The sequence below is a fragment of the Rhipicephalus sanguineus genome, chromosome 6 (assembly GCF_013339695.2).
Source record: "Rhipicephalus sanguineus isolate Rsan-2018 chromosome 6, BIME_Rsan_1.4, whole genome shotgun sequence".
Lineage (NCBI taxonomy): Eukaryota > Metazoa > Arthropoda > Arachnida > Ixodida > Ixodidae > Rhipicephalus > Rhipicephalus sanguineus.
In genome coordinates, this window is record NC_051181.1 from 124,786,666 (window position 1) to 124,803,952 (window position 17,287).

A 17,287-nucleotide genomic window follows, 5' to 3' on the forward strand; every position below is an offset into this window, starting at 1 on the left:
GAGTGAGTGAGTGAGTGAGTGAGTGAGTGAGTGAGTGAGTGAGTGAGTGAGTGAGTGAGTGCTTGTAATCACTGTGTAAACGTCTCCAGCTGTAATGGCATCTCTCTCTTCGAATCGAATCGAATCGAACACAAATCCAATAGCTTACATTTACGATCAAATCATTTCCATACTAGATTTCTCTTGTTCTTTTTTCTTTCTGTTTTGGTTATGTGCACAAAAGCGAGAGAAAAAGTTCGACAGTCAGTGAGTATACCGCATGAGTCTTCTTTTAGAACACTTAAGAAATAGATACAGAAAACAAAGACTTCATGCGTGGCTCACCTCCTCGAGATTACGGCATCCAAGCCCGTAATTTACGACGCCAGTGAGGCGTACAAGCGCTGACCTACTTTGTGGCAGGCGTGCCAGCCACCTCCTGGCTCGCCGAGATGTCTTTACGGAAAAAGAAGTCGAATATCCCCCAAAATTTCGATCACATATTGCGGCTGCCGCTATAACATCTTGCGTGGCGGCACGGAACATGGTTTATCCGCGTGTGTTAGGGCGCGACACAGCACGTAGGACGAACGCACTTCGTTGGTGCTTTTTTTTTTCTGTTTGTTTAGTCCTAATGTGCGCCGATAAACCACACCCCATAAGCTAGTAACCAACAAGCGCACCTCACTGTCTTTAATTACATGGCAGAGTTCGACCTATTCGGCGTTGTTCGATAATACATTCGTTCGGTACATTACTTCCGTTGATTAGTTGGCAGATAAGCTTGTACGTTAGCTAGTACAGTAGTTGGTACATTAGCTCGTACATTATTTGGTACATTATTTGACACATCAGTTGACACATCAGCTCGCGCATAAGTTCGTGCACTATAGTTCGGTAACGTCGGTCGGGTACGTTACTTCGATACGCTGATTCGGTACATTACTTCGCGCATTATTTCGGCACATTACCTCGGTACATTATTCCGGCACATTATTTCGCATGTTAACTGTACTTTCGTACGTTCATTTATGCATTATTTGGCTTCCACCTCATGCCTCGTACAAACTGTGGGTGACTGAACTATAATCGAGCGGATATATAGTTAAATGAAAATACAAAACAAATTAACCTGGAAGGCCCTAGTGCACTTGCACAGAAGAAATCATGATTGGAAAAGCTCTAACATAAAGAGGGACATGGTCAGTTAACTGGTTCTTCTGCAGTTTCGTCTGAATTCGCAAAACTATATGCATCTTCCGCTCGTTCGCAACACATGCGAGTTCCGTTGCAAAGCAATGCCGAATTGTTTTTGTACGACGACTCGGTGTCGTTGTCCTAATTATTGTCGTCTCGTGACGAGGCGGTGCCCTCATTGGTTGGGGAGTTCCATAACTCAATGCAGTGTTTCCATAATAAATTGCTCGGTTTTACGTCTGAAAACCACGATATGATCATGAGGGACACCGTATAGTGGAGGTTTCCGGCGATTTCGACCACCTGAAGTTTGTTAACGTGCGCCTAAATCCATGTATACGGGCCTCTATAGCATTTGTCCTTCATCGAAATGCGGCCGCCGCAACCGGGATTCGATCCCACGACCTTCGGGTCAGCAGTCGAGCTTCAGCTCTTTCACACACCTGTGATGGAGCCTCTACAAATAACATACGTATTAAACAAAAATTAATGAAGAATAATTTACGCAGCCCATATTCCTAAGGCAGTGACGTTGGATAATTAAGGGCAATTACCTCCGCAGCAGCGGCTCAGTTCAGGGCTGAAGCGCTCTACTCAGCTACTGCAGGTCGCGGGTTCGATTTCTGGCAGCGGAATGGAAAAAGAATTCTCGTCTGCTTAAATAATAAACCTCAGGTGGTCAAAATCAATCAGGGCTCCCTAAGCACACGGCGTGTCTCTCACAATCATATTACGGTTTGGGCGCGCAAAAACCATTATTTATTTATTTATTTATTTATTTATTTATTTATTTATTTATTTATTTATTTATTTATTTATTTAGCTGGGCTCTTTTACGTACATGTTTCTTCCATATTTCACTTTGTTTCGAATGAGAAATGATTCTGCATTTTACTCGACATTTGAAGGCGCACTTCTCGAATATTCGTCTTCGATTCAGACATTCCAATATTCCGACACAGCTTACCTAACCAGCGAATGTCAGTTACTCACTTTGTTCAGAACACAATCGTAATCTTTAAAGGGACGCTATAGAGAAAACCGATCTTTCTCGTATCAGTAAATTACTATTTCACGATACCGAAATCACCACGCTTAGCGCGAGAAGACGCATATGGTAAACGAGAAAACGCGCAAAAAGAAAATGATGGTGGCGCCGCCACTTTGAAGTTCACGCACCAATCGCCGTGACGTCCTAGATCTTGACGGCGTCTGCTAGGGCATAAGTAGTTCCTAATGGGTAAAAATGAAGTGCATTGTCTTTTATGCGAGCCACAGACTTAACATGCCAAGCTTCAGAAAATTTCATTGGGCCAATGCCGCCAAAACATGAAAAATGACCTTTGAAATCCATGATGTCACGCGCGGAGATTTCGGCGCGAAATTTCAAAACGGGAGTTCGACCTTGATTTAGGACTCCCCTATTATTAAAGTTATGATGGTGAAATTAACGACATTAAAGTTTTCAGAGTACAATTTATCAATCAAAACCGATTCATTGCTTCATAGTGCCCCTTTAACATTTCTTGTAAGTGCCTACAGTCCTTTAAAAGCACAGTCCGTTAACCAAAAATTCAAATCCAACCGGACCCAGAAGTGTCGTCTCCAACATTTCGAATAAAATAAATACAGCGTATGGCTATAGATTCGAATGAATGCGGTAAGTTTTAGACGGAAAAACCGTAGCGCAAAAGGAACAAGGACGACGGGAAAACACGGGACTGGCGCTAACTTCCAACCGCGGTTTATTGTCGAAAAAAAAAAAAAAAAACGAGTTTACGCACATCGCAAGGCCAGCATTGGGTCACACCTTCGCGATAATCGAGACGGGAAACACAGAACGTCTCATGGAAAACTAATACGTTTGCCAACAATTGCAAGGAGCAGGTCACCTCGCGGCACATTGCAAACGACGTTCAAGCACGCCGAAGTTCCGGTACACCACGTTGCTAGCACGTGGTGGTGACAAAGATAGCAGAGAGATAAAAGAAGCCCTTTTCATCATAGCTGCAAAAAAGGATGCATCAGCACACCCCCGTTACATTTAACGCAGGCAGAAATAAAGTTTCTAGAAAACGACATACACTGATCTGCCGAAAATTTGTCTATGCTTACGAAGGCATATGCGCTATATTCTTGCATCATCATTCTTTTCTTCTAGTCATTTCGCTATGTCCCTCCCATCACCTTATCCATCCTATCTGATTGTCAAGCTGTATTTGACACTTCGCAAGATGTGAATGAACTAGTTGTGAGTTTGCGCACCACCTCTGCTGTAGTCCCTGTCTCGTCCTCGTCTCGTAATCCGAAGCGCAACAAGAAATCATGGAACACAGAGTCGTCAGGACCCCTAAAAAACTCACAAGGTCCCTATGCGTTCCGACTCGAAGGCGAAGGCCATTTTTTTTTTTTTTTTCTCAGTTGTTGTATTGGTTCTCCTCCACCCCCCCTCCGAAAGCTTTCTGCACCTAACGTGCTTTTGCACTGCCTCCATGATCGGAGGCATTGCAAACTCTCTGCACCTCGGCTGGTTTTGCACTGCCTCCGTGATCAGCCCACCTTTAACCAAGTGAGGATGCCATGTGATGGCGTCATGTTATGCGACGTCGTGCTGACGTCATGTGGTGACGTGATCACGTGATGAGATGATTTTTCGCATCACTCGTATTGACGGCGCCGACGGTCAATTTTCGCGTCTGATGAGGCATCTAAGGCTTTCGTCTTAATACAGCCGCATCACAGCCACGCACCATCATGAAACCATGCGCACATGCGTGGCAGAGTTAACGACAAAGTCATGAACCAACTCGCCGACAAATCGTTTTACTAGGAATACGGTAAACATTACGAGTTATAGTTTAGGAAGGTATTGCTACGCCGGTCTCGCTGCGCGATGTTGCCGCTTTTGCACGCTCGAGCGGATCGAGCCGGCATCCATCGCACGCACGGTCAGAGCTGACCTTGCGCGTCCATATTTTGAGAGCGCAATGACCCGACCCGACCCCGCCCTACCCTCCTGACCCGACCTGTCGCTGGCTCCCTGCACGGTTGACCCTGTCCTTTATTTAACCTTTCGGAGTACAAAGACAGAGTATGCATAAACAAAAGTGCCCGGCCGACCTGTCTGATCAAGAACTTGACCAGTGTATCATGCCATATGGTAATGAAGTGGAATCCCCCTCTCCCCGACCTGGGCGTCACCCCTGTCGCATTTACCGGTGAAACAAAAGAAAAATTACGCGGAGAACGTTCCGAGACAGGAAGACAGCAGTTTGCATGAGGAAGCGAACGCGGGCAGCAGAGATATTCTAGTAGACATCAAGAGGGAATAAAAAGGTACTTCGTCCGTGGCCATCGTCCTGCAGTGAACTCAAACTGGGATGATGATGTAAGACGGGCACGCCGCCAAACGTCTTCGTCAATCGCTTTCACTGTGCCATTTCGTCATCCTTCCGCACTCTCGGGCAACAATAACAGCAACCACAGCAACAACAACGCTGCGGACATTTCACGTGTATAGTCCGAGAAAGTGCTTCTCGGTCATCAGCGCTCAGGCGTGCATACCATCTCGTGAGCGAACTCCGTCTGCTCACGCTGACTGGCTGCTGCAAGCATGCAGCGAGTCGCTTAACCCAGTTGCGCAGGCAAAGCGTAGCTCTCTTTCTCTTGGGCTCTCAGCGTGCACCCTCTCCCTCTTTCTGCATTTCTTTTCCGGTTCTGTAGCAGAGCAAGCAGCTGTTCGGATGTGGACCACGCCGGTCGGTGCGAGAGGCCGCGACCGGCTTTCTTCTTCCGCCGGTCGCCACCGTAGGGGCGAGGCGCGGTGCTCTCAACAATCGGAGTATTATATAGTGACCCTCTTTGCCGCGAAGGCAACGCCGGCCGAAGCGGCGGCTTCCAAACAACGCGGCAGCGCTCGCCGCAGCTTCCGGTGGGCCCGCGGCGTCAGCGTCAATCCAGGTCGCTCGGAACAAACGCGCCCGAATATTCGACGTTTACGAATAATTCCTGCTCCATAGCATGCAGAGCGAACTAGTACATGTACGAGGTGTTGCCCGCCTAACCTTAGCCAACCGGTTCACTTAACTTTATCGAAGACAATAGGCAGTTTTAGAATAGCGTACGCAAAGCTTTGCGTTGGCTTTTCGCGCAACTGCGCATGCGTCGTACGCTAACCGCTTGATGGATATATCTGACCAAATCCAACTATAACCAACTACGAGTTCACACCAAATCCAACTACCAAGCTCCACACTCACGAGTGAGTCAGCTGACCGCAACGCTAATAAACTCTTCGCAAGCGCCACGCGTCCGTAGTACGCACACCGCCCGTATACAATACGGACGGTCCCCCCTCGACCGGTCCCCTCTCGGCCCGGTGCCCTCGGAGAGTATGCGTGTCGTCATCACGCAACTAGACAAGAAGAAGAAGCAAGAGGTACGACGGCCGTGCAGCGGCGGTGTCCCAGGTCAACCCCGACACACAACGTTCTACACGCATCCAAGCTAAGGCGGCCTGTTCCAGCACGTTGGCGGCGACTTCGTTCATTCGGGCCGCCGCTTCGAGAGCGTTCAGCAAGAGCTTGTTGTAGACCTCTCGCATCAGCTCGCAACCATGCGGCAAAAGCCAAACAGGAGAAGGAACGTGTCAACCGTTCGTTCAAGACGAGGTCACGCCGCTCCGTTGTCGTCCTCGGAGTGCGAAGTCGAGGAATAGAACGTGCAGTTAGAGTTAGTTCTTGGCGCAGGAAGTCAAGCAGCAGACAGACATCACGCTCGCGTGTTTGTGCAGTGCACACAGACCCTGCTAGCCACCCTAACCCTGCTTGCGCGGCGCGCACGCATGATTCACGCGTTTACATCTTTAGCTCCCCCAACCGTCTCTTTCTTTCTTTCTTTCTTTCTTTCTTTCTTTCTTTCTCTCTTTCTTTCTTTCTTTCTTTCTTACTTTCTTTCTCTTTACCAGTACTTCACGCGAACGGGGACACGTGCGTGCAGAACTGGTTGGCAGAGCGACAGCGGTATGCCGTGAGGATTGTTCAAGACAGGTATGCCTGAATGAAACGGAGGTGTTGTCAAAGCGCAGAGATAGGACCGCGCGGGAAATTGCTGAAGCTTTCTTTATTCGTAAGTCTGGTGACATGTGCGTGGCTTGGTGATGGTTGATCGCAGCAACACAGACACGACAAGCAGACTTTGCCTCCCCCCACACCCTCTATTGGTCGAGTCCAAAAGTCAACATGCTACATAATGAATGAAAAAAAAAAAAAATTGGCGAAGCTTGCACTAAGTCGCGCAAGGCTTAAAAGTCGAATCTCCATGGTTGCTTCTACGTTGTTGCTATGGTGATGCTAGATTGCTTCTAGGTTGTTGCTAGGCTTTAGCTAGGTGATGCAAGGTTGTTTCTAGGTTGATTCTCAGCGCAGACAAGTTCAAGTTAAACCAAAGACAGTCACAGACACGACAAGGATGTCCAAACTCCAAAGACAGAAACTTGAGCTGAAACCGAGCGTTCGCACCTCCCATAGATCTACGGGCACGTCGTCGTTTGCGTGGGGCTTCCATCGCTTCAAGGTCTTTCAAATGTCTTTTCGCAGCCGCCGTTGCCTTTCTCGTTGTATACGTACCGCTGAAGCGCTCCGTACAGATGCTTCAGTGAAGCGGAAACTTGCGGCCACGGTGTTTATCACTGGGTTAATTCCGACGGTTTATTAAAGATTATAACCTTTAATAAACAGTCGGGATTAAAATTAATAAACCGTCTAGACAGACGTAACCAGTAATTGAGATAATTATCTCAATTACTGGTTACGTCTGCCGAGAAATCTTAATTGGTGTTCGCCGCCCGTCTATTGCCTTCTTCACATTTAGCGGACCAGCGGTGAGCAGTGGGATTTGCCTGATTTCTGAGGCACATACCCGTTCATGATGATAGTTTTTTGTACACTTTTGTACGCACCAAAGTTCTTAGGACCGGCTTAAACAACTTCGCCGTTAAAGAATGAAAACGAAGAGATGAGATGCTTCTCACAATGGCCTGCCTTTGGTCCCTGGCTTTCCAGTAGTAAAGATGGGAAAAGTTCTTGGAGTGCAACATCAGGGGCCTTCGGCAGCTGTTATCGTCAAAAACATGCATAGCCGTAACCCTTCTCCTTAAACAATGACAGGACAAGTCCGACTGAGTAAAATATGGAGCAGACTTTGCACCCCCCCCCCTGCCCCCCGTGCGCACGTCTATGACTCTTACAGTGTCCTCAAAAAGAGTTTTCGTGATGCATCGGTGACCCGGTCACTCGGTGCACCGGACCTCGCGAGCCTGCGAGATCCGAAGCCATATGCAGGTCCAGGCGATAGCATCTCGCCGATGACAGCAGCAGCGGAACACTTTGAGACGTCAGGCGAGGGCGATCTGTTTTCCGCGTTTACAACGGACGTGCACGACTCGACCCCACTCGATTTGGAAGCAGGAGCCTTTCCGGACAACACCGCCATGCAGACGTGCAGTCGCTGTCGAGCCATAGGCGTATACCCGCGTCTACCCGAGTACCCCGTGTTCCGCTAGGATGATGGACAGGCAGTCCGCTCGTGCACGCGTCAGAATCACCTACACATACGTACCGTGCGGGGAACAGGTTTCGTGCCCGACTTCGCGGAGGAAAGAAATATTAGAAAGACGAAAAGCGTCCGCCTGTCTTTTCCAGTGCAGAATCCTTTATGCGTGTTATGCAACGCGTGACAAAAGACTGCTCTGCGTCGTTTCCTCTGCTTGAGTTTCGCGACGTCGCGTTTGTTGAAAGACCCTTCCAAGTTAGCCCTCAAAAGCTTCTCTTTGCCGCCTTTTTATTTATTTTTTTCCTGCACGTCGATTACCGTAAGAACCTGTCTATAAAACGAGCGTGCCTAACACGAAGGACACTTCCTTTTCGGTTAGTGGTCTTCCCGACAAACGTGAGCTACGCTAATCTACAGCAGAGAATTCTAATGAATGCTCAGTTGTCATTCCGGACATAGCGAGATAAACGTGAAGGACTCGCAACACAAACGTGCAATTAACATTCGAAGTCCTTTTTTGCTTTTTTAATATAAAAAAGCAAGCGACTCGCCTGTCAGCCTGTACAAAACGTTTTTTTTTCTTCGCGCATACAACGTTACGCCATATCTTACGAAATATATTAATTTGAATCGATCGATTCATAAATTGTTTATGACATCACAAATCAACTCTGGAGTGATTAGAGATGGCAGTGTGGACTGTGGATTAATTTTTGAGCACCTAGAGTTTTTTAGCACGTGGCTAAATGTGTGCACGCTAACGTTTTCTGTATTGCGTTTTCACTGAAGTGCTGCCCTCACAGTAGGGTGTCGAACCCTCAACATCGCTCTTTGGACCAGGATGTCGTGTTTATCCACAGCGCTTCCGTGACGGGCCATTGCATGGGAATGGCGCGCACGTGAAGAAGTAAGTTAACCTCGTCAATACCGAAAAAAAAAAAAAAGCGAACGTAGGCAACAAAAAGAGAACGCAGTCTGCAAGTGTTATTTCGAATGGTTCCGCAAGTCCAAAGAAAAAACATTGCGACAAAATTTTCATTTTCGAAGGGTGACAGTGGGTTTCAACCACGGCCGCCTGGATCATCGGCGCGCGCCCCGATCCAGGCGGCCATGTTTCAACAAACAGGGACATGAGTTGCGAACATGGTGCGGATCCAGGTGCCTACTTTGGGGGGAGGGGGGGGGGTGAGTTAGAGGGCGGGGACAAAATTTTCCTTCCCCCTTTTGGGCAATAGTAGCCGAAGCAACCTGACAAAGGAGGTGGACGACAGGCACTGAAGGAGGGGGGGGGGGAGGTGACACAGAATTTCTTTGGGGATCGCCCCCCTCCCCCCCCCCCCCCGATAAATGCGAATTCCGGCTTTCAGTGCTTTGAATATTTTTTAGATGATTCCCAAAGACCAACAGCATAACTTTCGTTCACACTAAGTTGTGTTTAAAATATTAATTGCAAGACTAAGTGGTTAGGCCAAAGCAGCAGCGCGCTGCCGTTTTGTTTTGTTCGCACACCAGCCGCTAACGTGGACACGGGTAACGAAGAGATTAAGCTCCCGGGGAAGAGGTCAAAAAAGGTATTTTTTTCTTTTGCTAACTTGTCCCTTTCGGGAGAGCCCTCTACCAAAGCAGTGGACTTTGTCCAGTGGGACTGGGACGCGTGCAAGTGCGCGTACAGCAGGGAAACCCCTGTCGATCCCCCCCCCCCCTTTTTTTTTTCTTTTTCGAGCGGAATGTACTCTTTACCCCGCAAGAACTTGAGCAAACGGGAAGGAACGCCGCCTACAGACAGACCTATGTACACGGAATAATCATGCCCAAACTCGTAAACACGTACCCACTGCGAGACACCCTGCCACGCATGGTCCAGCAGCTTAGAACGACAGGAAGAGGAGCTCGTCCGTAGGGTTTCGTGGTAAAAGAAGGCAGGCGTGCAAACACGGACACAAGAAAAGAGTCGCGTTCTCTTAATATCTTCTCTTGTGTCCGTGTTTGGGCGCCTACCTTCTTTTGTCATGGTCTAGGAGCGTGCACTGTGCGACACAGGCACAGGCCCCCACCTCACAAGCTCCGAAAGACGGCTCCGAACGAGGGTGCCCCCACAGAAGCACAAGATGCGCACCCCAAAGTCAACCCATCAAGCTGAAACGTGGGAGGCCAAGCGTTCCTCTGACGACCTGGACAACCACGCAGCGCGTTCTCATCGCCCGAGCAAAGAAGGCAGCCCAAACCAGAGGGTTCCTGGAATAAGGAACTCTCCCGCCTAGGTTGCACTTCATGGAGGGGCTTTAGTTGCACTGTTCCAGAAGAATATATATATATATAATTATAATATATATATATATATATATATATATATATATATATATATATATATATAATATATTATATATATATATATATATATATATATATATATATATCTTATAATATATATATATATATATATATATCAGGGGCGTAGCCACGTTAGGGCACACCGGGCCCGTGCCCCCCCCCGAAATTTTTTTTTGCCATAGCATACAGAGCAGAAAATGACACTCGACCACATCTGCCTGCTCGTCCCCACTACAGATCAAGGAGGTGCCCCCCCCGAAAAAAATTTCTGCTACGCCCCTGATTATATATTTCTTTTTGCAACAACGTGGTTCTGGCACCAGGCACGTGCTGTTGGGACAAAAGCAAACAGTGCACCAATGCGCATTGCCGATTCTTAGGTGTTTCCTAAGGTGAGATAGAGGGCCCTCCATGACGTCTCGTCTTCCCAGTAAACTCACTGAGTAGCCGTCTGCTGCCCAAAACCATGGGATAAACACATTCAACAATGAATTAAATTAATTAATTGGCAACGTGGAAAAGCACCACTGCGTCTACAGATTAATTTTCACCATTTCAACCGCTGGCGTAGCCAGGGGTGGGGGAAGGGGGCCTATGTGACGTTATAGTGACTTCATGACGATGTCATAAATTCTGGGGACTTGTAACGTCATAATGACGTCGTATTTCTGGCTACGCGACTGACTTGAACGTGCATTTGCTCAGCGGGTATACATAAACCTAAGTAGCCGAGCCCTCTTTGCATCTTGCCAGTCCATACGTATAGAAAGAAGCATGGAAGACTGCGCATACATTTTGCAGACCCACTGACCGCTTCCAGTCATCGTGTTGCGCCCCCTCGACACGTTGGGCCCAAGGCCTCTCACTAAGGAAACAGGCTGCTATACTTCCTTCTTGCCTGCCTTCACGACATTGCGTGTCAACGTGGTGCCCGAAGGCAGTTCATTCCGGTGGGTTGCGTCACAGAGGGATGCAAAAGTACGGGAGGTCAGAGGCCGGTTAGGCCCCCCTGACAGATGGCCGCCCGACCGACCCAGCTAAGCGGCAGGCGCAGTTAACTTGCGTAACATGCGAAACCGTTGCACATGACCGGCCCATTGAAGATGCTCCGGAAGAATGGTGTTGGCAATCGATCCCCAACAAGCAGTGGCGTGGGGTGACACACCGGGCACGTGCCCTCCCCCCCAAAGTTTTTTTCTGCCATAGGGTACAGAGCACCAAAATGACACTCGACCACACTTCAGACCACACTTCAGACCACACTTCAGACCACACTTCAGATCAAGGACGTGCAATGATTGTCACCTACAGCCGCATTCGAAGAGTGCGCTTTTCTTTTACTTTTTAATTTTCGCATCTTTTTGAGCCAACGAGGGCCCGATAATATGTCGAAGTGTACGAACGTGCTGTTAAAGAAATTCTGGTACGTATGCAATACAGAAATCCCTTACCGATCCTCGCCCTCGACTGCGCATCCGGGATTATACACCGAAACATGCCATAAGAAAAGAACATAAAGTGGTGTGCAACGAAGCTAACGGCCGTTGGACATGTTCGCGGAGAAACAGCAACAAGACTAGGTACCGGTTCGGTAATACGCTTTCTTGATGATTGCTTCCGGCAGCCCGAAAACTAGGCCATGACTATAGCTTTCGGATATATATATATATATATATCTATATGAGTACGTCAAGCAATGCAGTTTTTTACAACTAGTCAAGCAATTTTCGCCAAGGCAACAGTCGGCGCAAACATCAACGCATGTTTGGGTGAATTTGCGTGGATTCATTATCGCGACTGGCTTACGATGGCCACCTATATATGACGAGATGATAACGACAACAAAAAAGAAAAGCTGCGAAACAGAAAGACGGAGAAAAGTGGTTGGGGGGAGGAGTGGGGTAGAGGGGTCGAGGCATGCTCGCTTTTTCCTGTCCCAGAGCCGCCGGTCATCCACCGGTTTTTCCAAAGGGGGGCTACCCCGTCATGACGTTCGATTGTGTCCGGTTACCAATATGGAATAGGCGCGGCCTCTCTTTTCCGCTCTCTTCTACATCAGCAACTGACATATACATCAGCACCTTTGAAATACATCCAAAGCGCTTATTCATCAGGGTTTGTGCTGCAGGAGTTGTACATTAAAAGGGTTACACATCAGAGGCTATACCGTGCGAGCTCCTGAAAGGGGGGCTACACATGTATACATCGAAGCGCGCGAAACACCTCCGGAGAACGCTTTTGCACGATCGAAAGCGCCGGGAACCCGTGATCGACTCAACCGCAGCGGAAGCGCGTAGTATATGTGGACGATTACACTTTCGGTAGAGATATATGAGCACGAATACATTACGCAATGCCGAGAACTCCGGGCGCCACCATTTTCCATGCACGTTCTTTGCGAGGTCATAATTGCAGATGCATGCTATAGGCACCCTCACGCGCGGCCTATACGCGCCGGCTCTTCGCGAGCGCGGATATGAGTGCATCGCGATAACGCGGCTATTACACGAAGCAGCTTACGTAATCCTTAGTACGTGCGTTGCGCTAACCGTGTAAGGAGGGCGCAGGAAACACAGCCGCGTCACGAGAGCCGTGGCAGTGAACGTCAACACAGCCCCTCCACTTGACCGACTTGGGACAGGGTCACCAGCCTCGCTCATTATAAGTAGGGCAGTGCTAGTTACAATAGCTTTTTTTTTTTTTTTCACCGCTGAAGGTTCGTTAAGCTGACGATTCGTATAAGATTCGCGCGACCTTACGAGAAATATTTGTCGGTGGTGAAAGTGTAATCTTGATTAATAACGCCACGACGCAGATTATCTCGAGTGGTGCGCAGGTGCTATTGTAATTTCAATGGAGGCGATATTAGATTCAGCCAACTTTAAAGAATATTGCACGAAAAATAAACAGAAAAGAAGATGCTGAAGAAATGATACCATGGGGAATATCAGCGTTAAGTTTTTAGCACACAGACAACTCAGGTAATAAGAAAGAAAGAAAGAAAGAAAGAAAGAAAGAAAGAAAGAAAGAAAGAAAGAAAGAAAGAAAGAAAGAAAGAAAGAAAGAAAGAAAGAAAGAAATAGGAGGCGGATGCTTCGAGTGATCAAGAGGAGCATCGAACAAGGAATGTTGTTGTGTAGCCATCGTATCGAAAAGGGGATTTGTCCTTAGCAGCAACTACTTTCCTTAGCAACGCTTACATACGCGTATATACTATATGCCTTCCCCTACCTCGCGTTGTTATTGTTTTTATTGCCTTAATCGATATATATATAATGATCGACACATCGGCTTACCACTTCCCTTTCCGAGGTTGAGCTGGGCATGTATTAATACTGCTAAGAAAAACAGTTGTTGTGAGAAAGACAAGTCGAAGCCTCGGCTTTTTATACACAGCACAGTTAACGTTCCTCGTTCGATTGTCGCTGAAACACGCTAAGCTCACGCTCCGCCATCCTTAATGAGGAGGAGGACGAATCGGCTCATGTGAGCGTCTTAAGTGCAACGAGCTTCAGAACATGTAGTCATGTGGTCGATAGCGTAGTCGTATTACGTAATACGAGGGCAAATAATGAAAATCGCTATCCATTATTATTATTATTATTATTATTATTATTATTATTATTATTATTATTATTATTATTATTATTATTTGGTTTTACATCGCAAAATCACGATATGATTATGAGAGACGCCGCGTAGCGGAGTGCTCCGGAAATTTCGACCACCCTGGGTCTCTTGAAAGGGACACTAAAGAGCAAAACGATTTTTCTCATATTAGTAAAGTACTCATTCACAATCCCCAAAACACCACGCTTGCTGCCAGAAGAAGCTTAGTAAGCGAGAAAACGCGCAAAAACAAAATGTGGGTGGCGACGCCACCTTGAAGTTTCCGCACCATTTGCCATGACGTCACATGTTTGACGGCGCCTACTAGGGACTACGTAGTTCCTAATCGGTAAAAATGAAGTACAATGTCCTTTGAGGGGGCCATAGACTTAACATACCAAGTTTGAGGTAGTTTTGTTGATCCAATGGCGCCGAAATACGATAAATACACTTTGAAATCCGTGACGTCACGCGGGGAGATTTCGGCGCAAAATCTAAAAATGAAACTTTGAACTTGAGTTTCTCCTCTATTAATAAACCTATGATGGCGACATTAACGACATTAGAGTTCTCAGAGCACAATTTATCGATCTAAAGGGATCCATTGTTTCTCTATAGTATCCCTTTAACGTGCACCTAAATCTAAGCTACGGGTCTCTAGCATTTCGCTGCTATCGAAATTCGATCGTCGCGGCCGGGATTCGATACCGTGACCTTTGGGACTCGAGCACCATAACCACGTACTAGACCACCGCGGCGGGTAAATAGTTATCCGCGTTTACATCTGTTGAACGTTCGGCCGCGTCACACTCAAGTTCCCTTATCGAAGTGCCCAAAGAAAGAAACAAACATTAACTTTCATTTGCTAAATAGCACACCCTTTAGTCTAAAAGTCGGGCGTAAGAAGTAGCAATAAACGTGATTTCAATTAATTCAAGGCACTCGCGCGTGTTTTCAGCGTGGACGTTCGTTCACAATGACCTCAACGTGAGAACTTGATAAGCGGTTTTGTCCGGATGAAGATGTGACGTTGATGCTCGCTCGAGTGCTTCTTATTCTATTTGTGAGCCTTCCTTTGTCCCAAGGAGGGAGACGACTCCCATTCTGTGACGCAAGCCGAACGATTACATGTGCGCTGCGGTTATATTCTCAGCGCGCATTACGCGAATGCTGTGAACCGGAATACCACTGTTGTACGCGAACTTCATGAAGTAAGACCTTGTAGCCTATGGCCACGGCCGCGAGCACCCCCTTGATTCAACCGGTAATCAGTTTCCTTTTTAAACGGTAGGAACTCAAGGAAGCGCTTCCTTTTAGGACACAATGAAAGTGCTGCGTCGTGTGTGATTATTTTTGTCAGGCCCGCGTTGCTCGAATGCTTGCTTCGCGCGTATACGCTTTCACGATAAAGGGTAACCTTGAGAGTGAAAAGCGAAATAGTTTGTCAACGCCTTTTCTTTATTTATTTTTCTTTCGCTCTGCAGATGATTAAGTGTTAGAACGCCTGGGTTTCCCTCTTTCCTGATCTTAGTCTTTTTTTTTTTTTTCGAGAAGTCAAACGCTAGAGCTGTGCTGCGCACGCGTTGGAAATCAGGGTCTATAATGGCCACGCGACTATAGGCGAAAACAAACAAAAAAAGTGTACTTCACGCAAACGACGTTTGACACACTTTATAATGACCATTCTGTACACAAAAACATGCCTGTAATTACGATTAAAAAAGTACTTGTGGGCGTTATTTATGGCCTAAGACGAATTGGAATTTGGTTTTGAGGCACACCGCGTAGTGGGGGGCTCCGGATTGTTATTTATTATTATTTTTTAATGGAGACGTTGGTGCTTGGGTGTGGATACGGCTACTCTTCTGCTTCTACATAAGTTTGCACCGTGAAGTTGTCAATGATCACTAAATACTACGAAATTTACACATGAATTGGCATTCGCATTCCTAATCCCGGTACTACGTTATAATTGTCGACGCAACGACAATGTTCACTCGTCATAAATATTCACACACCGGGATTAGTTTTGACTAAATTATTCTAGTACACTAGAGTTTTGACTACCTGGGGTTTATAATAAAGTGCGCCTAAATAGAATTACACCGGCGTTCTTTCGTTCCACTCTCACAGAAATGTGGCGGAGAATCAAATCGGCGCCCTAGAGCTTACAACTTTGCAACGACTTAAAACGATAGGCAACCCCGACGGATAATTAGTGTCAAACTTTTCTTCTTTTTGTTCCTTTATTTTTATCCATGCGACTGTGCACACTACATTACGTTGAACATCCACACTTCATTCAATTAATCAACAATGGCTGTACGTCACGTCGTAGTAAAATTAAATTGCGGAGTAAGCTGCGGCCCAAAACACGATTCACTTAAAAGAAAGATAAAATCTAAGACACGCAAGGAAACAATTCGAGTCACGTGTTATCGAGCTGAAGCATCACTTGCACCGAGCGCAGAATTAACCGACATTAGCTGCAGAAACCGTAATGAAGATAACGTGCGAGCGAGCATGCTACCGCGCCTAGAAAGAAGAAAAGAAAGAGAAAAGAATGAGCGTTCGACCACAGCGTTACAGTGGAAAGCTTTCTCGATCTATCTACCGGAAGAATTCGCCGCAATGCACACATTCATAACACATGCTCGTTCCCTATTTCAACGACACGCCTACAGATGCAGATGCGAGGCATCCTCCGATTCACGAGCACATTCACTGTTCCCCATAATAAACAACGCATACGCGGTGCGCGCGCAAAATGCGGCGATACGGGGGTCAGTCTCGATCCGCCGGCGGTCGACCTACCGACCCACACCAATATCGGCCCCGGAACCGGGGTGTGCCGGTCTTTTTTTTTTTTTTTTTCCCGGGTCATTGACTCACCGCGTACAGCGGAAGGTAGATCTTGAGCGACTCCCTGAACGCGTGCAGCCCGACGTAGACGGATGCGTCGATGCAGTACGGTGTCCAGGTGTGGCCGATCTCGTAGCAGTTGTACGGCAGGTGGTAGTCCAGCAGTTGAGCGTACTTGCTGAACACCGCCATGCCGCCCGAGAGGCACACACACGCGCTCGCGAGGGAGACCCTGTTTCCGAGTTAAAACAGCCGCGGCACCATTTGGAGTCCCGCCACAGCGGAGGGTGGAATGTTTAAAAGGTTACGCCTGGAATGCACCTTCGCCGCTGAGCTCCTGAGTGCGGCGGTGCTGCCACTGCTGCTGCAGCCGGCGAGAGATGTGCGGACAAGAAAGCGGCGAGCGCTCGCGTTCCGCTTCTCGCCGCGAACACAGCGTTGGCGTGCGCACGGAGGAAGGGCGTGCGTAACCCGAGTAGAAGGCCACATCTGATTGGCCACTGACTGCTCCAAAAAATGACGTTTGCAATGACGTCATTGTTGTTTTGTGATCCAGGACGTATGAGTTATTGTAAGAAAACGTCAGAAGTGGGTGGTATGCAGCGCCACTTTAAATATGGGTGCGATCAGCTGATGTTCAGTGGAGATCTGTGGGTGCGATGATTTGCGGCTTTTATGCATAGAATTTCATACTTTATGCTTTTATGTAAACTCCTGGCCTCCAAGGTAGGCTTTGGCAACGCGCCGTTGCGGCGCG

At 47.5% G+C, this 17,287-nt stretch overlaps 1 protein-coding gene across 1 annotated transcript in view; it reads right to left on the reverse strand.

Annotated features, from left to right (window-relative positions):
* LOC119396349 (transmembrane protein 135) overlaps positions 1-16,951 on the reverse strand; it is a 57,994-nt gene extending 41,043 nt beyond the window's left edge. Inside the window, exon 1 of the mRNA XM_037663534.2 lies at positions 16,561-16,951. Within this exon, the coding sequence (XP_037519462.1) occupies positions 16,561-16,722 (162 nt within the window). The 5' untranslated portion in view covers positions 16,723-16,951. The remainder of the gene's footprint in view (positions 1-16,560) is intronic.
* Between the last annotated feature and the right edge of the window lie 336 nt (positions 16,952-17,287).